Below are 25,198 nucleotides of genomic sequence, written 5' to 3' on the forward strand. Positions count from 1 at the left end.
GCTTGTCGGTAGATGCTGTGTTTCCCCTCTACAAAGAGACTCCAGGTGTTGCATTGATGTGTGTTTTGGTTAACCACAGTGGTGTAAACCCTTTTCCATTGAAAGGTTGCTGGGTTTACGTCATAGAACACAAAGCAGTTGACCTAAAAATTTCACATTTGTGTAAACTAAAGTTTCTCATGTCAGATAGACATGAGATACAATTCATGAGCGGTTCGAATCAACAAAGTGTAAGAGTTTATCTTTTCTTTTTCTCCGTCTTGTCATAGATGAGGTGGAGCGGTTTCGTTCGGCTTTTGTGTCCAGGATTTGGCTGACCTACAGGAGGGAGTTCCCTCAGCTGGAGGGCTCCACCTGGACCACAGACTGCGGCTGGGGCTGTATGCTGCGCAGCGGGCAGATGCTGCTGGCTCAGGGGCTCCTGGTCCATCTGATGCCAAGAGGTTTGTCTCACAGTTGAACACAGTTTTTCTTCCACCCACAAAAAATACAGCCACATTTAAGGGCTGGCTGATCTTTGATTTTTCAGTGAAACAAATATCTTAGTAGTGTGACACATTTAAAATTCTTACTGTTCGAAGTAACTTCTCCTTTAAATTGAAAATGAATATGTTTTCTCTTGATATAATATAAATAACCCGACAGATCTGATAACTTTTTTTAAAAGCGTTTTCTTAAAATGTTTACATCCATCAACACTCATTTGTGTTTTCTGCTTTTCACCTCTCTCCTTTTGTCATTTTTTATAAATCTTATTTTCTGAGCTTTGCTTATCCTGATGTATTTCTGTTTCTTTTCATTGCTGGCAGTGTTGGTCTGTCTCATGGCCACATGTGTGTTTTTTTTTCTCCTCCGCTCTCCATCACTCTGTCTGTTTAAGTATTTCTTATTCATTGTGCCGATGTTTTTTAGTGCGACATTCAAAAGATGTCTACTCTCTGATTGTTCAATGCTTAGGACTGAGAAAAGAAAAACATTCCCCAGATGTTTTAGCCTGGCTCTACTTAGTTGCTAAGCGCAAGCCTTTTTTGTATTCTGCAGATTGGACTTGGCCAGATGTTCAGCAGCTAACTGAAGTGGACTTTGAGGTGTTCCGACCGCGTTCCCCAGCCCGGGCTGGAGGAGTCCCCATCCCCTCCTTTGGCTCTCCACGAGGGTCCAACACCCCCGAAAAGTCCCTGACGAGTGATCCGGCACCCAAATGCAGCCAGAGGAAGAGACCGGAGTGTGTGCGGGACAGGCAGGCGGAGCCCATCCACCACAAGCTGCTCACCTGGTTCGGGGATCAGCCCCCAGCGCCTTTTGGGCTTCACCAGCTGGTGGAAATTGGCAAAAGTTCAGGGAAGAAGGCTGGTGACTGGTATGGCCCCTCTATAGTGGCACACATTGTAAGGTAAAGACGGCAAAAGAAGCTTTGTTTTATACAAGCAAGGATGTACAATTGTCTTTGCATTGATTGGAGTTATGAATCAACATTTTTTTTTTTTCAGGAAAGCGGTAGCCAAAACCTCTGTTCTCCACAACCTGGCTGTATATGTGGCTCAGGATTGTACAGGTGAGATTGACACACTAGATATATCTGTTTAATGGTTACTCCTTATTAGAGCCAGTTCAACACGTATTCCTTTGGAAATATCTAAGAAGTCTTCTCAAAATCTGCCCTCCTCATGTTTCTGTTCAATGCAGTGTACAAAGAGGACGTGGTGAATCTATGTGACCTGTCACTAAGCCAGACTCCCCCTGATCCGTCCAGCCAGGCCTGGAAGTCCGTCATCATACTGGTGCCTGTTCGGCTGGGAGGGGAGGCCCTCAACCCGTCCTACATCGAATGTGTCAAGGTCTGAATCCTCTGCGTTCACCCCACCCCTCCACAGACCCCTCTGAGCTCACTAGAGTAATGTTTTCTAAAGAAAACTGTGCTGCAGAACTTGAGTTTTCTCTCGTATCTCTGAAGTCATATTGAAAATCCATGTTCATTTCCAGAACATCCTCAAGCTGGATTGTTGTATTGGAATCATCGGAGGCAAACCGAAGCACTCACTTTACTTCATTGGCTTCCAAGGTGAGAGCTTTTTCTTTTTATTAAAGGAATCAAGAGATTTAAGAACAACACTGTTTTCTGAGGAAGGAACTTGGTGTTCTTTGGATACATCATGCTGGAGTTATGACCATAGAGATCTTGTCTCTGCTGTTTGTCTCATGGTTGTCTCATGTCAAGGGTTGGTACACTAAGAACTTTGCATAGTCTGTTGCTGTAGGGCTGAGTGGAAACAACTGTCTGTCGCTGTGATTGATATATATATATATAGTGACTATTTATGTTCTAGTCAAAGCTCTTCTCTTCCGTTCTCTCACACTCTGTATTTTTCTTGAGGTGCTGCTTCCCCAAGTTAATAATATTTTAATCGGTGATGATGGTTACATGATGGTGATACTGCGTTAGCTGGTTAGCATTTCATAACCATGAGTTAAACTGACAAATTGAAACAATTTTAACACAGCACAGTATAAGCACATTAATACACTTAGAATATTCAAGATGTTCCTCAACAGCTGGGAGCTGACAAAACTTCACTTTTAGTTTATCCACTATTCTTGTTTATCAGGACTCCTCTTAAGAGTTTCTCAATTATATTTTCTATTTAGTAATTATTTCAGTAGAGCACAGTAATAATAGCGCCAAGCACTCGATGCTGCTCATTGTGGATTGTACACAGCCCTCTTAAAAATGTAAATGTCAAATTTTTTCAGATATTATTCTAGTAAATCTGTCCTCTTCGAAGCTGTTAAATTAAAGTCAGAAGTGGGAAGAAAAAAAGACCTGACTGCTGCCTGAGAAAAGATTAGACTCTGTCAAATAAGCAACCAACTCTTCCCCGAATATATTTCTTGGTAATAATTGATTTCCCCTTTCTGGGAATAATGATTCTGAAAATCATCAACCACACACACACAATAGAAGAAGTGAGAGCTGTTTTCGAAACCAAACCTTAGTGCAGAAAATCACATTAATACTTTTTGAGAGTTGCAGCTTGAGGGAACATGATCTAAGAATATTTAAAACCGCAAATGTATGCCTGAGTGATTCATCTGTTCCTGGCCACCTCCCAGGTGGTGATTTTCTACTGTAATACAGTATTTTGATTCCTCGTCTGACTTCTCCTTCCTGTCTGTTAGACGAGCAGCTGCTGTATCTGGACCCTCACTACTGCCAGCCTGTGGTGGATGTCTCTCAGGTCAACTTCTCACTGGAGGTTGGTTTCCGTGTCTTCATCTCTATATATATATATATATTCTTTTTTTACTATCTCTCTGTCTGTCTGGCTTTTTATCAGGTCATATTGAACTTCTCGGACCATGTGACTTTCATGCTCAATAGTGTTTTGACTGCTACAGGCCATTAGAGATAACATGTCACGTCATGAACTTTTATTGACCTTTTTATTGAGTGACCTCTGTCTCCTCCTGTCACTCGCTAGTCGTTCCACTGTAGCTCTCCCAAGAAGATGCCCTTCAACCGCATGGATCCCAGCTGCACCATCGGCTTTTATGCCAAGAACAAGAAGGACTTTGAGTCTCTCTGTTCTGCTGTTAGTGTGGTGAGTTTTTACACTCTTAAATGTCCTAGCATTCAATCAAAGCAGAGAGAGAACACTATTTAACTTCCATACTGTGTTAAAGGATGGGTTAGAAGAGATTGACCAAACATGGCTTGCATAATAATATCTACTATATGTTACAAAAGTGATCCCACAGGAGCTGTTGAAAGCCTGGAAGTTAAAATATATAACTGTCAGGCTGGAACCAATCAGCTTCCTGTAATCACCTTTAAACTCATTCACTCAATCACTGACTCAGCCAATCCGAGTTCACCTGCAGGGAATAGTGTGGGTAGGGTTGTAAACCTGCAGGAGCTAGCATGGCTAGCGGGCTAACACCAGAAGTTGTCCACAGAATTGTATATTGTACAGGTTTTTCACTGTCCTTACACTCATTTCTGCCAGACAGCATCCATCTTTCTCTTCTGCTTGTAGTATTTTACCATGCCTTTTAAAAACAAGAGCATAAACAAACCATGTTTCCTGAATGAGATGGTCAAGCCCGCCGCCTCCCAAACTGGCTTGACATTGGGGAGCTTTGTTATTTTGTCAGTCAAAGTTTAATCAGATTCATTCACATCAACAAAGGAGGCGGATCACCATCACCGACAGAGGGAGTTCGAGCACATAAAACACAAATGTAAAACGATTTTTTTCATCTCTAATGTAACATTTTTTCCAGTTCGTATTCATCTGTTGAAATGATTTAAATGACACTTAAAATGTTGGAGCAAAATGCAGGCTTTCTTCCTACCACTTTTATTTATTATATTTGTAAAAGGAAGGTTTTCTGTTTATTTATTTTGACTTGTACATCCTTTGAGTGAACTGGATGGATGCTGTACAAATATACATATATATTTTTTTTTATTTATTATTATGTCACTAAAAAAACATAATAATCAGTGGTTACAGTTCTATTTAATTTTGGCTCACAAACGATGTAAAGAGGACCCTATTTGATAGATATAATGTATTGACTCGGTTTTGTTGCCCTCCCAGGCCCTGTCGTCATCGAAGGAGAAGTACCCCATCTTTACCTTCGTAGAGGGCCAGGGTCAGGATTATGGACTTGAGGGTCACAGCAGCAACCTCAGTGGACCTGCAGCCCACATCCTGCCCCCCGGCAACCTGAGCAGGAGTAACAACAGGAGAAACAGTGATGAGTTCGTCTTCCTGTGAGGCACCGAGGAGGATGCTCTGCTAGCTCTCACCTGTAGGGGGCAGAAGAGGACACCTCATTTCCTTTTGAAAGGGAAGGACTTGATTCTGTCGATGGTGCGACTGCAAGGTGGACTTGACGCTCTTTGTGCTTTATCGCCCTCGCAGATCAACGGAAATAAAAACTGTGTGGCTTCTGTTATCACCCTTTTTGTGTGGATGGGTATTATAAGCTAACTTAAGGGGTACTCTCTGGAGCTTTATTTTACTGGGCAAAGGCAGGATTACAAATTGGTTCATTGTTGGAAATGTTCCAACTACTTGAAGTGTTCTTGATTCACTTCATAAGACACCCAAACGCCTCAAAGTCAAGCATATAAGAGCAAAATCAAGCACTTAGTGTTTTCATCCAGGTCTGAACTGGACTGGGAGGTGATGTTTAGTCCTCATGATGTTTGATTAGCTTACTGGTCAGTTAGGAGGTGGGGGTGGTTCCTGATAATGTTCTGGACTTGTATGATATACCATCTGCTGAACATCTCCTTTTTGTTTTTTAATTCTTTGAATTTATTTATCGGGTTAATGAATATGTTTTTGCGTGTGTGCATGTGTTGAGTAAGTGTAGTTTATCTGTTTGTCTTAAATAAGTGTACTGACATCTTTAGGAGTCTGACATGTTGAGTTTCACGGAGGTTTCAAATTCTTCCAAGAGAGTCTTGAGCAGATGTAAATTCATTCTAGAGTTACAGTCTGGCCTGATCAGGGCCTTGGTCTCCTACGTGCTTTGGTGCTCCATTATTGATCATTAAGAATAGGAAACACTCCCGGGAATCTGCTCTGAAGAGTTACTCAAGCTCCCAGGTCGGGGGTGAAGAGTGAATGGTCCCTTCAGTTGGAGATGGATGTGTGTCTTTACCTGGTAAACTGTGGCTTGTCCCATGAAACATTTTTTAATGGGAGTTTATGTTGCAATGTCATTTGTGTTTAGTTTGTCCCTTTTCTACGTGAAGGCTACTACTGCAGGTTGCACTACTACTGTTTGTTTTATTGTCCTGATTAAACTTCAAACACTGGAATAACATTTTACTTGCATTGCACTCTCCATAAATGAGCAGATTTTAAGAGATGCACTGTTTTGTTCTAAACTGATCACTGCAGAAAATGCACTGACTGTTTACTCTGAAACAAAATGCAATGTTTGTCTTCAGAATGTAATTCCTTCAGTGTCTTTGTTTTGCAGTTCACTCCTGTTGTAAATTGCATCGTACTGGAAACTGGTCTTCCACCATTCAGCTTTTGAAGCTCACCTGTCCTGTGATCTGGTATAATATTATATCCTATTTTTCAGTGATGACCATCTGACATTTTGTTATTATTCACAGTGGAGAGTGTGTGTGTGTGTGTGTGTGTGATAGCCATCCTTAACCCAAAGGTGCTGTTGTAAATTACATTTGTTTGTTTAAGTTTTTGTTCCTCAAAATGCACTGGCAAATAATTGGCATTAAATGATGTATGCACCTATTTTCAAGTACAAACAATTACACCAATTTCAAAGACTTAATTCTAATGTAATGCAATAATGTTAGTGTGAGAGCAAATCTGCTGTGTACAATAAATGATACACGGAGGATGCAGTAACACTTTAAAATGTTGCAGTAGATTACATGCAGTTTATTTTATTTTTGTCCATTGTTCACTCAGATATCACTGCAGTTTGCCATTGCGATGCAATAACGTGTTTGTTTGTGGAGCATATAACGTGAGATAGGTTCCCCTCATTGGTAGATAGCAAATGTAATTATTTATTTTCTGTGACAATCATCCTGTACACAAAACCTGTGAGTTCATGCTGGAATCGTGGTCTGCAACTTCTGAGAAATCTTAAAATATTTTTTAAAAAACACATAAAAACCTCTTGATTGCAGTTAACTGTAGCATTTCTAAAATATTATTCTCGGTTGGTTGTTTGTTTTATCATTTTTGTTAAAAATGAATATACGGTACCAGTCAAAAGTTTGGACACACCTTCTCATTCAATGGTTTTTCTTTATTTTTATTTTTTTCTACATTGTAGATTAATATTGAAGACATCCAAACTATGAAGGAACACATATGGAATGATGTGGTAAACAAACAAATGCTCAACAAACCAGAATATGTTTTATATTTTACATTCTTCAAAGTAGTTGAATGAGAAGGTGTGTCCAAACTTTTGACTGCTACTGTATGAATGATGATTTTATTTTTGCTTTTTATTCCAAGTACTGCATCTCCTCGTGCTTTGTCATTCATTTACAACAATTATTACCACCACTGGTTCATGGTCCCCAGTGAATCATGCTTTACCAGTCGTGTACACTTAATATTGTCAACAGAACAAAAAAAAGTTAGATGATGATTTTAGCATTAAAAATGTTTTTAAAGACCTAATTCAAGCTTATGCAGACTCTTATCCTTATATTCTTTAAGGTACAGTACCAGTCAAAAGTTTGGACACACCTTCTCATTCAACTACTTTGAAGAATGTAAAATATAAAACATATTCTGGTTTGTTGAGCATTTGTTTGTTTGCCACATAATTCCATATGTGTTCCTTCATAGTTTGGATGTCTTCAATATTAATCTACAATGTAGAAAAAAAGAAAGGAAAAACCATTGAATGAGAAGGTGTGTCCAAACTTTTGACTGGTACTGTAGATGTTAAGCCTTCTCCATGTACACACAGTGTACAGTACAGACCTATCTGTAGACGCATGCGCGCTGCCGCACAGCTGTGACTAGACATTCGGTCATAGACGCGGTGGAGGGGGCGCTCGAGCCGAGTCGCTGAAACAAATCAACGCTCGGAGGCGCATCACGAAGAGGCTGAGGAGACTAATTGCGTCAACCTGCTGCGTCGTCTTTCATCCCCCGCAAATAACACCTCGGGAGCGCAGACGTTCACCCGGGCGGGAGCGCCTGTCCTGTTCATGCGGGTAGGTCAGTCACACAAGCACAGTCCGCCATTCTCCCCATTTATTTTAATCTATTTAACGAGACACCCTTTAATGGTGGGAGCGAGGGGGGGGGTTTCTCAGTAGCATGGTCTCACGCGCATAATTGACTGTGATTGGCCCCCGTGTTCAAGTTCAAGTGCAGTGGTGGATCCTGCAGCTGTAATTGCATCTGTGCGCAACGGGTGATTTGCTGCAGCGCAGGGAGAGAATGGATAGTCTCCAACTGTCTCATCTCTATCAATATTCAACCACATCATGCAAAGATGTATGCAGCCACATCATTTATCACAACGGCATAGTTAAACCAGATAGATCAGACAGTTTTGTCCAATCAAACCACTAAATCAACGCTGATTTAGATCAATTACTTTTGCATATTGCAAAATGAGTTTTGCAAAGACCACGTTGTCCTCCTCCCTCTCTCACCTCCTCTCTGTCATTTCTCTAAAGGTCCCTGCTGCTCACCGAGGAGCAGGAGATCCAGGGCGATGTCAACGCCAGATCCCCCCATGGGTGGCACCCCTCGCCCAGGTCCTTCCCCTGGTCCGGGTCCCTCTCCAGGGGCCATGCTGGGCCCCAGCCCTGGGCCCTCCCCGGGCTCCTCTCACAGTATGATGGGCCCCAGCCCTGGCCCTCCGTCCTCTGGACACTCTCAGCCGGGAACCTCTGGATACGGCCAGGACAACATGCACTCTCTGCACAAAGTAAGGACGTACAGACCCCCGACGTTCCGCTGGGACACGCCACCTCTGTGATCCCAGTCCTCTGGGAAACCGAGGTGGTGTGTCAGCAATTACTTTAAAATTCATGTCCCACAAATGGAATGTTATTTATGCATATTAAGGAATTAAAGCATCACATTCACATAATCTGTGGACTGGACCATGCAGCTATATGGATGTTAAATCCACAGAAAAACATAACACTCGATTAGCTGTGGATTTACATGGACAGATTTGCATATTAGATACATGTGACTGCACCTTCAATTTAAAATCCATCATGGCTCCACTCCATCACGATGGGCACATGCTGACACGGCACATTGTAGCACTAATCCATATTGCAGAAAGCAATTATTACTTTTAGCCTCTAATACCGAAATAAAACTGCAGCTGCATATTAATCCATACATGTTGAAAACTCGTACTCTATATGTGTGAAATTGTCACACTCCTTACTTTATATATTATTACAGTTGTGCTTTTTCCCTATTGTAACTATATGATGTTTGCAGGATAATAGTTTCATTTTGGCCCTGTTTGATTTCTCCCACAGTCCATGGAGAGCCTGCATGAGAAGAGCATGGGGGAGGAGGGCCGATTCAGCCAGATGAAGGGACTGTCAATGAGACAGGGCGGGCACAGTGGTATGGGCCCCCCGCCCAGCCCTCTAGACCAACACTCACAAGGTAGGCACGCTACCTAGACTAAGCTTGCACAATTTCACCCATTTCCAGCATTGTGCAAGACAAGTTGTGCGATGATGTGGCCGGGCCGGCTCATAGGGAGTGTCGCTGTGGTAGCAAGCCGTTATGAACCATTATCACAACTCTTTAAAGTTGTTTTTTTATATATCAAAACACAGCAGGGCAGTTTAATGTAACAAAAGCACTGCTGCCATTCAGGTAGCAACTTTGTAGCTTGTCCTCTGCTAGAAGGAAGGTATACAGGGAGGGAAACAAGACAGACTAGACTAGACTAGACTAGACAGACAGACAGACAGACAGACAGACAGACAGTCAGAATTAGCCCTGTGAATCAGCGTTAACATTACATTACATAACATTACAGTCATTTAGCAGACGCTTTTATCCAAAGCGACTTACAAGAAGTGTATTCAACATAGGTATTCAAGAGAACTACTAGTCACCAGAAGTCATAAGTGCAACAAACTAAACATCTCTAATAGAATACAATAAGTGCTTTCTTAAACAAAAACAATAATCTAAGAGCAATAAACCAATACAATAAGCAATAAAAAAGAATACAATAAGTGCAGAAGCAAAAATTACAATAAGTACAATAAGTGCAATAAACTAATACGAATACAATAAGTGCAACAAACTAATACGAATACAATAAGTGCAACAGACTAATACGAATACAATAAGTGCAACAAACTAATACGAATACAATAAGTGCAACAGACTAATATGAATACAATAAGTGCAACAAACTAATACGAATACAATAAGTGCAATAAACTAATACGAATACAATAAGTGCAACAAACTAATACGAATACAATAAGTGCAACAAACTAATACGAATACAATAAGTGCAACAAACTAATACGAATGCAATAAGTGCTACGAGGAAGGCTCAGGGTAGTACTTCATGAAGAGGTGAGTTTTCAGCAACAACATTGAAACAAGTCTGACAGGATTTGATTAGTGTTAGGGAATGACTCATTATTCATCTAGGTACGCTGCAGGCTTTTGTTAAAGGGATAGTTAAGACATTTCGGGAAATCAGCTTATTCACTTTCCTGCTAAGAGTTAGATGAGAAGAGCGATGCCACTCCCATGTCGGTACATTAAATATGAAGCTACAGCTGGCAGCCTGTTAGCCCATCACGACTGGAAACAGGGGAAACAGCAATTAACACATTATGTCTCATTTGTTTGATATGAACCACAAAAATATTAATTTGTTGGATTATTTTCAGGGTTATTTCTTGGTCGGACAAATGTTCCCCAAACTATCAAATGTGTCCTTCCAGGTTACCACTCTCCTTTGGGTGGCTCTGACCATTCCAGCCCTGTCCCTTCAAATGGCCCCCCCTCTGGACCTCTTATGCCATCATCCTCTTCCTCCTCCTCCTCTGGTGGTCCTGGCTCTGCCTCTGCATCTTTAGATGGTCCCAGTGGAGATCAACATACCCTGGGTCCCATTAACCGTCCTGGTCCTCCAGGTAGCTCCGGCCTCGGCCCCAGCCCTGGACCCAGCCTGGGCCCCGTCGGGGTCTCCAGCCTCGGCTCTGGCCTTGAACCTGGAGGTCCTCCGTGCCCTGGAGGTCCTGCCGGCCCTACTCCTTTCAACCAGAACCAGCTTCACCAACTCAGAGCCCAGATCATGGCTTACAAGATGCTGGCCCGGGGGCAGCCGCTGCCAGACCACCTGCAGATGGCTGTCCAAGGGAAGAGGCCGATGCCCGGGATGCAGCAGCCGATGCCTAGCCTGGCTCCTGGAACTGGAGGCGGGCCAATAGTGGGGCCAGCAGGACCAGTACCAGTGCCTGGGCCGATGGGCTACAGTCGAGCTCATGGTGAGCATGCAAGGGAAATATAAGCTATATCCTGTGGTCTGATGGGTAACTGATTGAAGACAAATTTGTGCCTGTAACATTAATTTTTCATATGATAGTTTGGGCAAATTATCACCAAAGTCTTACTTGTGTTTTGTGTTATACATGTACCAGTACTCTTAAAGTATTCAGTACATATTTGTTTCTTTAGGAATGATGGGTCCCAACATGCCTCCTCCAGGCCCATCGGGTACCATGGGGATGCAGGGACAAAACCTAAACGGACCCCCCAAGTCCTGGCCTGAAGGTATATGGTGCTGGTGCTGTGAGAGCTTGTGAAGCCTAGCTCTGATTTACAATATGTGATACGTTTCTGGCTGCCTTATAGCGTGAAACCAAAAGCAGGTATGTGTACTTCATCAACCTCATGTGGGTCCTCATGCTTGCGCACAATACAAACAGTATTCCCACTCTTAAAAACATTGCTCCATAGTACCACCAGTGGTCATCACTCCCCAGGTTACCTTTAAGCATAAAATAAACAACTTCCAGTGCAACAGAAGATTTTAGGTTTCAGTGTCCTGTGGTCTTAATGTTGCTTGAACCCCTCCAAAAACAGAATTATAGGGAAACGAAAAGTTTTTTTTATTTAAAATAATACATTTTCTATATATTGAACGTAGACCTTTCCTTCATTCCCACTCATCACTTCCTTTCAGGTCCCATGGTGAACGCAGCAGCCCCCTCCAACGCACCCCAAAAGCTCATTCCCCCTCAGCCCACTGGTCGGCCCTCTCCTGCCCCGCCCTCTGTTCCCCCGGCCGCCTCCCCAGTAATGCCGCCACAGACTCAGTCCCCTGGCCAGCCAGCGCAGCCTACTCCCATGATGCCTTACCACGCCAAGCAGAACCGCATTACCCCCATTCAGAAACCCTGCGGCCTCGACCCAGTGGAGATACTGCAGGAGAGGGAGTTCAGGTACGCATGGGGATTCACACTTTCCCTAATCTCATTTACTTTTTCTGGAGCGGAAAATGACTGAATCTGAAGGGTTGAATGGTGACTGCATATTGAACTATAAACAGTACACTTCTGGAGAGTTTTCTTGCAAAATTTATAATCAAAACTGTTTCTTCTTGTATTCTGTCTAACAGAGGTACTCAAAATCCAAAGTAAAAAACAAAATCCATAAATAATTTGTTATAAAATGCAACTTAGTACTCCCTCAGGTTACAGGCTCGTATCACTCACCGTATTGCTGAGCTGGAGAACCTGCCGGGCTCTCTGGCTGGTGATCTACGTACCAAAGCTACCATAGAGCTCAAAGCCCTCCGACTGCTGAACTTCCAGAGACAGGTATGCACAAACAAATTTTCAATCTTAAACTTCTCCACATCACATTTTTTGCATGTGGTAATGTGTATATATGTTTGCACATTTGTCCGTGTGCGTTAACTATCCACAGCTGCGTCAGGAGGTGGTGGTGTGTATGCGTCGGGACACGGCTCTGGAGACCGCCCTCGATGCCAAGGCCTACAAGCGAAGCAAGCGGCAGTCTCTTCGTGAGGCGCGCATCACGGAGAAACTGGAGAAACAGCAGAAGATCGAGCAGGAGCGCAAACGCAGACAGAAACATCAGGTAGGGGAAAAACACAGTCGGGATGTCACCTATGAGAATAAAAGCGGTATTTTTTTTTTAATGACTCCTCTCTTCCGCTGTGTTTCGTCTGCTCTGCCCTTTGTCACCCACCTGCGCTCTGATCTCAGGAGTACCTCAACAGCATCCTGCAGCACGCCAAAGACTTCAAAGAGTACCACCGCTCCATCACGGGCAAAATGCAAAAACTGACCAAAGCAGTGGCGACCTACCACGCCAACACGGAACGGGAGCAGAAGAAAGAGAACGAGCGTATCGAGAAGGAGAGGATGAGGAGGCTCATGGTGAGGAGAAACCACACGGAACGCAGTCACACAAGCAGGAACGTTATATACACTTGCCAGTACACACATGTTCCTAAACACACTGTATGTGCTTTTGTCCCCCTGTCCCGTCCCCCCCCCAGGCTGAGGATGAGGAGGGCTACCGTAAACTGATTGACCAGAAGAAGGACAAGCGTCTGGCCTACCTGCTGCAGCAAACGGACGAGTACGTCGCCAACCTCACCGAGCTGGTCCGAGCTCACAAAGCTGCGCAGGCCCTCAAGGAGAAAAAGAAGAAGAAGAAGAAAAAGAAGAAGGTATGTAAACAGAAACTCCAGCACCTGCATCCTCGTTTGTGACAATGAACGACTTTCAGAGTTTTATGTGTTTCTCTGTTGTGATTAGTCAGCTTCTTCTTGTCTCGCAGTTGGAGATCGCTGAGAGTCAGACCGCTGCCATGGGTCCTGATGGAGAGGTGAGCAGATGCAGCCTTTGTAATAATGGCATTAAAATTGTTGCAGATATTACTGTGTATCTATTCAAGTTAGAAATAAGTGGTTAAAGTGGATATTCAAAGTCACTGTCTTTTGTGATAAACTTGCTCTTTAAATATGTTGGTTTCACAGTCTCCATAATGACGTCCTTTTAAATACATCATAGACCAAAATTCACACAAAGCTTCAGCTGGGTAATATTTTACTTTCAAATATATCGTCATGGCAAGCTGTTTGCTCCCATACTGATTTTTTAAAGCAAATTTGGATAAACTATATTTTCACAGTGCACAAAGCGGCCCTTACAAACATCACCATATTATATATACATATTTAAAACAATGGCTATCTGCAACTCATGACCAAACTTCAAAGCCATAGCAATGCCATGTGTGCATAAGTGTAGAAATAATATTCATACAGCATACACTGTACTTAAACTGGATATTTGCTTGATACTCATTGGTTGTTTAACTTAACCTCTACACACAGTCGTAACCATCTGAAGCTTAGTCTCTTTTCAATCAGCCACTGTTTAAACCCAGCCTAATGAAACTAGCCCAATAGATAACTTGCTTGGTCCCCTGCAGCCTCTGGATGAGACGAGTCAGATGAGTGACCTGCCTGTGAAGGTCATCCACGTGGACAGTGGGAACATCCTGACAGGACTGGACGCTCCTAAGGCCGGACAGCTGGATACCTGGCTGGAGATGAACCCTGGGTGAGACCGGCTGGAGAGAAAAACAGTGAATTGTGTGTGAGAATGTGTGTGTCTGTCACTGTCTGTCCGTCTGTTGGTCTGCTCAAAGGTCTCGGTCTTTTCCTGTTTCTAAACAATGCATTACATTAATATTAATATAATTTTCTGAACCATAACATATCAATATTGAGGTATTTGGTAAACAATATTATATTATTATTATTACTATTATATATTATATTATTATTATTATTATTATTATTATTAGGTATTTGATTTTCTCCCCCCTGCCCAGCCCTGAAATGCTGCAATGGATGAATACCTAGGAAATTCATGGTCCAGAGGGAAAAATGATAAATCTGTGATGTCATCAACAAAATCATGCTTACTGTATGCTAGTAAGCTTAACATTACATTGCTAAACATAACCATGTTGATACCATTATGATGCTAACAGGCTAAATTTGATTATATGCTACCTGTCAACATGTTAATGTCGGCTAAGTGTTAACCTGTATGTCACTTATGAAAGTTGAGTTGTAATGAAGAATGAATATTTTACAAAGTTTTATTCGCAAAAGTTGTCTTTACAGTTTGTCATAATACATTTTCCGTGTATGTTTAACGTTATAGCCTCACATGGCTGCTAGCTGGCTACTGTCTCCTTAAGCCAGTTTTTCTTCATTTTATTCTCTTAAATACTTTTGTGTGTGTGTGTAAAAATGTATATGTGCATGAGGATGATCTGTAAAGTTGAAATGTGCAGATACAGGGTCCATTAGTCAATCTAATATGAGTATATTCGTATTTTGTCCAGTTATGAGGTGGCTCCTCGCTCAGACAGTGAAGACAGCGAGGAGGAGGAAGAGGAGGAGGTGGGTTGTTTTAAAAGACATGTAGACATGAAGCCAGTTTCACATTCACTGCTACCAGTCACTGACAAGCTGTCTGGCAGGAGGAAGAGGAGGAGCCTCAGCCGTCAGCTACTCAGGTGGAGGAAAAGAAGAAGATTACAGACCCTGACTGCGAAGACGTGTCAGAGGTGGACGTCCGGCACATCATCGAGTGAGTACACATATGGAGTACTACACTTAAATACATATTTGTACCAGTTGTGTTCTCAAGGCCACCCAAACAAACTAAAGCATGTGCCCATCAGGTATTTATGAAATGATTGAATAAGCTTCTACGTGTGTCCTCTGCAGAAACGCTAAGCAGGATGTGGATGACGAATACAGCGGCGCGGCGTTCGCCCGTGGCCTCCAGTCTTATTATGCCGTGGCTCACGCTGTCACAGAGAAGGTGGAGAAACAGTCCAGTTTGTTAATAAACGGACAACTCAAACAGTATCAGGTGAATAAAGCCCAATCGGATCAATTACATGATATTCACTCTCATTTTTAATTTTATGACTTAACAAGGGAGATACGTAAATGGTTCACCTGACTGACCCTTCCATGTCTGTCAGGTTAAAGGTCTGGAGTGGCTGGTTTCCCTCTACAACAACAACCTGAATGGGATCCTGGCGGATGAGATGGGTTTGGGAAAAACCATCCAAACCATCGCCCTCATCACGTACCTCATGGAGCTCAAACGGCTCAATGGGCCCTACCTCATCATTGTACCCCTCTCGTTAGTGTAACCTCTTCATTTGCAAAAATATCTGGCTCTGTTGTTTCTCTTTCTTCAGCGAAGTAATTTACACTACAAATAAAGAAAAAAAATGGATTTTGTAATGCTGAATGACAACAGAGCTGTCTCTCATTGACAGAACTCTTTCCAACTGGGTGTATGAGTTTGACAAGTGGGCACCGACGGTTGTGAAAGTGTCCTACAAGGTGGGCTTTGCAGCAAGAATGAGTGTTTCTTAAAATGCACTGATTATTGGCATGTGGCTTTTATTTGTAAAATATTGTGACCTGCTGAAGTCAATGTATTGAAGGAGATTTTTTTTTTTATTACACTTTTTCTTCTTTTATATCTGTAATTTAACAAATGTTGGCTTTCAGGGATCTCCTGCCGCCAGAAGAGCCTTCGTCCCACAACTGCGCAGCGGCAAGTTCAATGTTTTACTCACCACGTACGAGTACATCATCAAGGATAAACAAGTACTGGCCAAGGTGAGAACGGATGTACAAACAAACACGAGCGGAAGGACACGCACAAACACCCCCAGGCCGTCATAGTGTCATTCCTATTTCTAAATCATTTGCTTGAGGTGTTTATTTGTTTGTCGTCTCCCACTCCCTAAATCCCCAAAAGTCTAAAAGTTTCTCATCCTGGCCAATCTGACCCCCCTGCTGCATGTCAGTGCTTTCTCCTAGGTGCTGCCACACTGACACCGCCTGTAAACCGCGTCTCCCCCACTATCCTCTGTGGCCGTCATGCTGCTATGTGCTCATGTAGTCATATAGGCTCCCTGACTGCTCAAAGGTGGGTGCTGTAGTTCAGGCAAGAATGTGCCCGTGTGGTCGCTGTAAAAGCTTTGGCTTGGGCCGAAACCAGCGTGGCTCATGAGGACAGAGAGGACAAGAGATCTTTCCTGATGAGCACTTTCTGTTTTTGGTCATTTGGATGCAGTTAGACAGCATAGTAGCGACTTAATCAAAACGTGCCTCTCCCGTCTCGTCAACCCCACCAGATTCGCTGGAAGTACATGATCGTGGACGAGGGCCACCGTATGAAGAACCACCACTGCAAGCTGACCCAGGTCCTGAACACCCACTACCTGGCCCCACGGCGGGTCCTGCTGACAGGCACTCCGCTGCAGAACAAACTACCCGAGCTCTGGGCGTTGCTGAACTTCCTCCTGCCCACCATCTTCAAGAGCTGCATCACCTTCGAGCAGTGGTTCAACGCACCGTTCGCCATGACTGGAGAGAAGGTGGAGAGAAGGCCTCAGTTGTAGCCATGTCACGTTTCCTTTTTTTTTTTTTTTTTTTTTTTTTTTTTTTTTTTTTTTTAAAAGAGTCTTGCCAAATGTCTGCTTCTTCTACTCCCCAGGTGGACCTGAATGAAGAGGAGACCATCTTGATCATCCGTCGTCTCCACAAAGTACTTCGGCCCTTCCTGTTACGCAGATTAAAGAAGGAAGTGGAGGCACAGCTTCCAGAGAAGGCATGTTTCACTTATTTCAGCACACACAGCAGACAAACTAACACATATGATATTCTAATACATGAACAAATATTAGTACAGATGATCTCCTAATAGATGGGAAAGAAAAAACTTTTAGTGTTCACTAGTATTTTTTACAATATAATATTATGCATTGCAGGTAAACTTCTTTCATTAGTTCCCCCCGTCTCTCCTCTCCGTCAGGTGGAATACGTGATAAAGTGTGACATGTCGTCTCTTCAGAGGGTGCTGTACAGGCACATGCAGGCCAAGGGGGTCCTGCTCACTGATGGATCTGAGAAGGACAAGAAGGTGAGGGCATAAACACTCGACAATGTGGGAATTTGGTTCAGGCGTCATTATAACTTAACAACACCAAAATAAAATAGTTTCTACTCTGTTTTTTTGTTTTAGGAAGTTTATGTGCCCAATACTGTCTCTTTTCTTTCAAGAATCAATTTTTTTTTTAAATTCTGTAGATGATAGTTGTGCAACATGATGAGGACATCCGTGGCTGGAGGCATGGTGTTTTCTGGTGGTCTGTGCAGTTTGGTAAATTCACGTGAAAGCAATATCTTAAGAACGCGTGGAGGGAATTTCTTCCAATTTGGCACAAATGTCCACTTGGATTCAAGTTGGACACGTTTTTGGCCATTACTAAGAAAATATATATTCTTATTAGGACAATTTCAAAAAAATGTGTAAGATGATAAAAATTATGAAGTGATGACATTTTGAACAGACATGGATGCGGTTGGCAAAAAAACACAAAGTGTTAATTCTAGTTACAGACTAGACAATATGTGGCACTAGATCATTTAAATGAAAGTACTTGGAGATTTATAAAGGAGACGGGTCAAGTAGATGTTTGGCTTTCACTGGGAGAACAGACTTGAATTGCTTATTTGACATTCATAAAAAACCAAAAAGAAAATACTTTTTTGCTGATGCAGAAGTTTAATTTTCATTCTCACATTTAAATATTTATTGCTTAAATTGAAGCATTGAGGGAGAATTGATGACTGTCTTTGGACGACCCTTTATGAATATACGTTGAATGAAAGAATAACATTGTGATTACAAGCTGTACATTATATCTGGCTACATTCACCAGGGTAAAGGAGGCACAAAGACCCTGATGAACACCATCATGCAGCTGAGGAAGATCTGTAACCACCCGTACATGTTCCAGCAAATAGAGGTACTACTGAGGAGTGTGATGCAAAAACATTTAGTCCCTCAGTTATTTGTTTTACTGCGTTCTGTGTAGATTTGACAGGAGGTAAGAAGGTAGAGAGGTTCAATCCGCTGATCCCCATTTGCTGATGGCCAGGCCAGCACCCTGCATGGAAGCTCTCTGCCATCAGTGTGTGAGTGTGTGTGAATGGGTGATTGATCGGCAACAACCTTGTAAAGTGCTTTGAATACAATAGGAAGCTTAGCAGTACAAGCTTTAAATAATGCCAGAAGCTGAAGTGTTCGACTTTGTGTATTTGACTTAATTACAGAATATGTTTTTGATTGCTTTGCAGGAATCTTTCTCTGAACATTTAGGATTCACTGGTGGGATAGTCCAGGGGTAAGTGCTGATTCCTCTCTAGGTCAAGATCACACACACACACACACACACACACACACACACACACACACACACACACACACACACACACACACACACACACACACACACACACACACACACACACTGTAACCCTTGTAACCCAATCTGCCTACCTTAACGTTAGCCCTGACCTGTATCGGGCATCGGGAAAGTTTGAGGTGTTGGATCGAATCCTGCCAAAGCTGAATGTCACAAACCACAAAGTGCTGCTCTTCTGTCAGATGACCACGCTTATGACCATCATGGAGGACTACTTTGCCTATCGCAGCTTCAAGTATCTGCGTCTGGATGGTGAGACAGTTTACTTGTAGATGGTTGTGAATTTCATTCATTCTTTTTCCTGAAATCTCGTTCCTTCTGTAAAACTTTGCTGCTTGTTTTACTTTATTTCCTTCGTGTGCTTTCCTTCTCTCTTCCCACCTCTTACATCTCAGGCACTACGAAAGCGGAGGATCGAGGAATGTTGCTGAAGACATTCAATGAACCGGGGTCGGACTACTTTATCTTCCTCCTGAGCACAAGAGCTGGAGGTCTAGGCCTGAACTTGCAGTCTGCTGACACTGTGGTTATTTTTGACTCTGACTGGAATCCACACCAGGTGTGATGCTCGTTTATTTTCATTTACAAAAGACACTGTTTAATCACACTGACTTTAAGTTGCTTTGAGATTCATCTATAATGCAATAATAACATATGAATAATGCGTTATAATCTGCTTATAGCACTGTATAATTATAGTAATAAGCACTCATAAATATTCATAATGCTTTCTAACAATCATTACACGTTAAGGTTTTTATAATGACTTATGAGTTTTTTTTGTGTATTATAATTCCCATAGTTTTAACACATTATAATCTTTTTATTATGCCATGATATATATATATATGATTATAAGTTACTTTAAATGGTCATTGACAAACAAAATTTTAGAACATTTATTTTTACTTTACTTAAAGCACACAATGACCGCTTAGATTAACTTATAAACACATTTTAACACATTATAACAGTGACTATACAGCATAAATAAAAGATTACAATGTATTACAACTCTAGGAATTATAATACATCCTTGCAAAAAGAGTGTGTGATTGACCAGATATTATGAAGTATCATGATGCTTGCCCTTATAAGTCATTATAAAATTATTTATAATGTGTTATGATTATTGTTATAAAGCATTATGAATATTTATGAGCATATACTTATAACTGTAATTATACAGTGCTATAAGCATAATATATAAGGAGTTTCTCGTTGGAGGCAGAAATCATTTCTGTAAACCCACTTGTAACTGCAGCGTAAGAAACCTGTTGCATCACATGTAAAAAAACAACTTCTAAACTCTTTTCTGTGCTGTAGTGGCGGCTTGTTGACTTCTGCCTACTGGTCTTTATAACAATGTGAAACCCACTCTTGTGCTCCAGATACATTTGTACGTGCACTGACTCCCTTCTCCTCCTCCAGGACCTGCAGGCTCAGGACAGAGCCCACCGCATCGGTCAGCAGAACGAGGTGCGCGTGCTGCGTCTCTGCACGGTCAACAGCGTTGAAGAGAAAATTTTGGCCGCTGCCAAATACAAACTGAACGTGGACCAAAAGGTCATTCAGGCCGGCATGTTTGACCAGAAGTCCTCCAGCCACGAGCGCAGGGCCTTCCTGCAGGCCATCCTGGAACACGAGGAGCAGGACGAGGTCTGGGGTCAGGAAGTGTGTCTACGCATTAATGTGTGTGCGTGCGTACACCGAAAACACCCCGTTTTTTTTAAGAGTGAGCTTGCTTATACACTGCTTGCCAATGTGTGCCTGCTGTGTTCAGGAGGAGGATGAGGTGCCAGACGACGAGACAGTCAACCAGATGATTGCCAGGAGCGAGGAGGAGTTCGACCAGTTCATGGTCAGTGTTTGGAGGATAAATTACAGCTCATACAGACATACCTCCTTTACCTACATGGTTGTTTTGTTGCCCTTATTTTTTCCTTCTCTCCCTCCCTCAGCGTATGGACCTGGACCGCCGTCGCGAGGATGCCCGTAACCCTCGGCGAAAACCTCGTCTGATGGAGGAGGACGAGCTGCCCACCTGGATCATGAAGGACGACGCCGAGGTTGAGCGGCTGACCTGCGAGGAGGAGGAGGAGAAGATGTTTGGACGTGGATCTCGGCAGCGAAAGGAGGTGGACTACAGCGACTCATTGACGGAGAAGCAGTGGCTCAAGGTGATTAGCCTCAATGGGAGAAGGGCAGAGCTGAGAAACAGATGTCAAATATAAATACAAAATAAAAGCTCTTTGCTTTCTGGAGCAAATTGTGTGATCAATACCTTTGTTTTAATCTTGCAGTCTGTGTTTCCCGTGCAGGCGATAGAGGAGGGAACGCTGGACGAGGTGGAGGAAGAGGTGCGTCACAAAAAGACGACCAGAAAGAGGAGGCGGGACCGCGACCTGGATCTCCCCGGCCCCTCCTCTTCCTCGGGGGGACGAGGTAGAGGGGACAAAGACGAGGATGGGAAGAGGCAGAGGAAGAGGGGCGACCGCCTGCTGAGAAACTCTCCCCCAACCCCCCGCCCTCTCAAAGAAGATGAAGAAGATCGTGGACGCCGTCATCAAGTATAAAGACAGGTAGCTCTCATGTTTTCTGCTGCTTTTAAACTGATATTAAAGATGTAGATAGATTTTTACCGACCACCCCCACGCTTTTCTGCTGTGAAACTGTGACCAGCAATTTTAAGTTTACGGCCAGCTAAAGGACTAAAAGAGAAGAATGTTGCACATCCTTGAACATCTATAGAATCTGAGGAAAGTCCTCATGCACTTTTCACAAGAGCTTACACACTTTTTTTGCCCTCACCGAAACATTACTGAATCAGACATTTAGATTATCGTGTTTATGAATTTACACATTAGATGTCATACAAATGGCATCAATTTCATGGACAACACTTGATACTAGTACTTGGTGAGAAAAAGAGCACTGTGTTTGCGTAGAAGTTATTAATTAGTCACCAAACATGCGTTCAACACTTTGCGCTTTGCAATGTCATGCTACTCTAAACAGCACAAAGGTTATTTAATTTGTTTTATATGTTAGTTAACAGTGTTTTATGTATAATAACTGTGGGCTATGGTTAACAGAGGAACTAATGTTTAGTTTTTTTCAAAGAATGTTTTTAAAAAATCCACATTTAAACTAGAAACTGGTAAACCGGAGCGGATCTGAACTCTGAAGCTGAAATTAACATTTTTATTCATAAATAAGAGTCATTTTGAAAGTTATAAGTCAACTCTCACCCAAAGTGTTTGAATAGAATAAATAAATAAAGGGGAATTTGATAAGATGAATTCAATCAGCTTTCAGATGCTGATGTTACGCTTATCCTGATGTCATTTCCTGCAGCGCCAGTGGGCGTCAGCTGAGCGAGGTGTTCATCCAGCTGCCTTCTCGAAAAGAGCTGCCGGAGTACTACGAACTGATCCGCAAGCCTGTGGACTTCAGAAAGATCAAGGTTAGATCAGGAAAAAAAAAGTTTTGGGGGGGGAAGTTAGTCACTGAATTAGCAAAGGATAACCCAAACAACAACAATAGAAAATGTTAAGGATCAACAGAAACAATTCTGTTGTATACTTAGTGATGCACATTCTGTCTCCTCGCTGTAGGAGAGGATTCGAGGTCATCGCTACCGCAGTCTGGGTGACCTGGAGAGAGACGTCATGCTGCTCTTCCAAAACGCTCAGACCTTCAACCTGGAAGGATCGCTAGTGAGACTTACTTCACTCACGAATGCAGAAAAAACAACTGCTGTCCTCGTCTCCACTGTGTACTGTTCAGTGAGAGTAGTGTATACGGCTCTCACATGGTGTATGACTGATTTTTACCCACTGCAGAAATTAATATACAGTATGTCTTACTTTCATGTCAGCCACTACTTGTTCTTTATTTAGGAAACTTGGAGGACATTATACATATTTTAACTGTGTTCTTTTGTGATATCCTGACCTGAAGGTCAATATTAAAGGAAACAAGATAGTTCACCAGTCCTCTTACCTGTAGTGCTATTTATCAATCTAAATTTCTTTGGTGCGAGTTGCCTGGTTTTGGAGAAATATACTGTATATATATATATATATATATATATATCATTTTGGAATAACTACTTCTTTCAACCATAGTTCCTACATGAAACTGCTCTCTATTCTGGAAAGAGACATTGCTGTTGAGTTTTTAAGTGTATTTTTTTGCGCTTTGAGCACGACAAGCCGAGTGCCATATAGTACCATTATAATGGAGAGAAGATGGACATCTCTATTGCCAATATCTTCAAAACTAGGCAACTCGCACCAAAACAATCTCGACTGATAAATATCACTACATGTAAGAGGGTAAATATGTATTTTTTTTATTTGGGGGACAACTGTCCCTTTAAAACTATAATTGCAATTTCACTTTAGAATATCTGCATCTTGTTTGTGATTGACCCAGCAGCCCTCTATATCCTGCATGGCAGATTACTTTTTCTCTCAATCTGCCCCAATCATAAAATGCTAAAGTCTTAAAAACCACACATGACCTGTGGTCACTGAAAGCGTCGTTGTTGCCTCTATGTACTGGATGTTGATAGTAAACAGTTGTTTTCTACCATGTGAGCAGATATATGAAGACTCCATCGTCCTCCAGTCAGTGTTCACCAGTTTGAGGCAAAAGATCGAGAAGGAGGAGGAAAGTGAGGGAGAGGAGAGCGAGGAAGAGGAAGAGGAGCTGGAGGAAGGATCCGAGTCTGAATGTAAGCTTACATGTCCGAGTGAAGAGAGAGTACAGGACAGTTTTTTTCTGGTTTACTTTGTATAATGTAAGTTATCTTTCAAAGTCAACACTTTTGACACTTTTTTCCTGCTTGAATCTTTATTTAAACCATAAACATGATTCATACGTCTTTGTGTTTGTCTTGAGCTCGTTCAGTGAAAGTGAAGATCCGTCTGGGAAGGAAGGATAAAGGTGGAGATCGAGGAAAGGGACGCAGCAGACGATCAGGACGCAGCAGAGCCAAACCTGTTGTCAGTGATGACGACTCTGAGGACGAGCAGGAAGAGGTAACTAACTGTTTACCATGGCCAGTTTGAGTTTTAAGGAACCCACCATATTTTTGTCTTGTTAGCATAACACAGTACTTCCTTTTATTGATTGAAGCAGATAAACAACGAGTTCCTTTTAACACGTTCAGTCTCAACAGGGCTTTAAAAAGTTGTTATTCAGAGGTCTAAGTAAAGGTGAACAAACAGATGACCTACATAGTTATTCATGGGTACTGTTGACATATGGGATGTGTGTTTGTTGAAAGAACAAATTTAAGGCTGTGGTCAAGTTAAAAAAAAGTTTTATTCCTTCAGAGAGTGAGAATATTGTTTAACCTTTAACCTTGATCTTGGTGGAAGGTTTTGGTGTGGATCTTTAAAACTGTTTCTTCACATTGCCAGATGTTATTTTCGAACTCAGTTGCTGAACTAAAAAAGAAGGTCATGACACACATATCCCATGATTGTCATCAGTTTATCAAAGTCTTATCAGGTGTATTATCATTGTTTAGATTTGGGTGGGGCTGCAGTTTACAAAATGATTCCAGACATTCTCTAGTTTTCTCTTGTATCTCTCCTCCAGGAGCGCTCCCCCAGTGCCACTGACGAGGAGTCCTGAACTGTACTGTTGGAGAGAAGGAGGTTTGAATGGATACTCCAGCACCTCAAGCACTGCATTTACAGTAAATAAAACACACCTCTGTCAACTCCATCCACCATTCATCAAATGTCATAGGACTCAAATAGAAGAGAGGTTTGCAGCACTGTCAATGCAGGAACAGATACGTATCGCCATCACAGGGAAACGATGTACACACAATATCATGAAATGCACAAATTCATTGGACTATGCACATCGCTGCATTCAACTTTTTCTGTCTCTCTGTTGGAGCCTTGGTCCAAAAACAACTGAGCACAGTCGGATCACATCAGCTTTTTATTTTTGTGTGCTTTTTCAGGAACTTTTTTGATCAGTTTTTATGAGAATGATTTTGAAAACACTACTGGGAATCAGCTCGATTTAGGAAATATACTTCAAATGCCATGAAGACATTTGTAATTTCCCACTTCTGGATTGCAACAATTAAAACTGTAATACTTTTGTTTAAGTCAAGCTATTTACCATTTATAAGCAGTATATAAACGCAGGTAATAAATGGTTAATAACGTGCTATAATGTAGTTGTACGCAGCTATAAGGACGTTTTTATTATTGTTAGGTAAATGTAATTTTCATATGAAGACACATTTTACATTATTACTACTGTGTTTT

At 42.1% G+C, this 25,198-nt stretch overlaps 2 protein-coding genes across 3 annotated transcripts in view; both read left to right on the forward strand.

Moving 5' to 3' along the window:
• Positions 1–7,132, forward strand: part of atg4da (autophagy related 4D, cysteine peptidase a) — a 9,386-nt gene extending 2,254 nt beyond the window's left edge. For both annotated transcript variants that reach the window (XM_054603955.1, XM_054603954.1), the window contains exons 4-11: positions 270–443; positions 1,042–1,393; positions 1,491–1,555; positions 1,687–1,838; positions 1,984–2,062; positions 3,178–3,254; positions 3,480–3,599; positions 4,602–7,132. In XM_054603955.1, the coding sequence (XP_054459930.1) occupies positions 270–443; positions 1,042–1,393; positions 1,491–1,555; positions 1,687–1,838; positions 1,984–2,062; positions 3,178–3,254; positions 3,480–3,599; positions 4,602–4,781 (1,199 nt within the window). In that variant the 3' untranslated portion in view covers positions 4,782–7,132. The remainder of the gene's footprint in view (positions 1–269; positions 444–1,041; positions 1,394–1,490; positions 1,556–1,686; positions 1,839–1,983; positions 2,063–3,177; positions 3,255–3,479; positions 3,600–4,601) is intronic.
• A 1,112-nt stretch (positions 7,133–8,244) lies between these two features.
• On the forward strand, positions 8,245–24,994 carry LOC129095529 (transcription activator BRG1). The gene is given in 35 exon segments (XM_054604008.1): positions 8,245–8,460; positions 9,035–9,167; positions 10,481–11,026; positions 11,217–11,312; positions 11,725–11,983; positions 12,235–12,361; positions 12,471–12,644; positions 12,773–12,946; positions 13,069–13,242; positions 13,353–13,400; positions 14,010–14,140; positions 14,937–14,994; positions 15,075–15,184; positions 15,325–15,472; positions 15,588–15,751; positions 15,891–15,957; positions 16,129–16,239; positions 16,761–17,003; positions 17,123–17,236; positions 17,441–17,548; positions 18,351–18,437; positions 18,769–18,815; positions 18,982–19,148; positions 19,292–19,455; positions 20,328–20,555; positions 20,680–20,757; positions 20,858–21,076; positions 21,218–21,341; positions 21,377–21,421; positions 21,424–21,478; positions 22,254–22,362; positions 22,514–22,615; positions 23,505–23,637; positions 23,805–23,944; positions 24,510–24,994. Coding segments are annotated over 35 exon segments (4,935 nt in total). The 3' UTR covers positions 24,546–24,994.
• Positions 24,995–25,198: the final 204 nt, after the last annotated feature.

The sequence above is a fragment of the Anoplopoma fimbria genome, chromosome 9 (genome assembly GCF_027596085.1).
Source record: "Anoplopoma fimbria isolate UVic2021 breed Golden Eagle Sablefish chromosome 9, Afim_UVic_2022, whole genome shotgun sequence".
Taxonomy (NCBI): Eukaryota; Metazoa; Chordata; class Actinopteri; order Perciformes; family Anoplopomatidae; genus Anoplopoma; species Anoplopoma fimbria.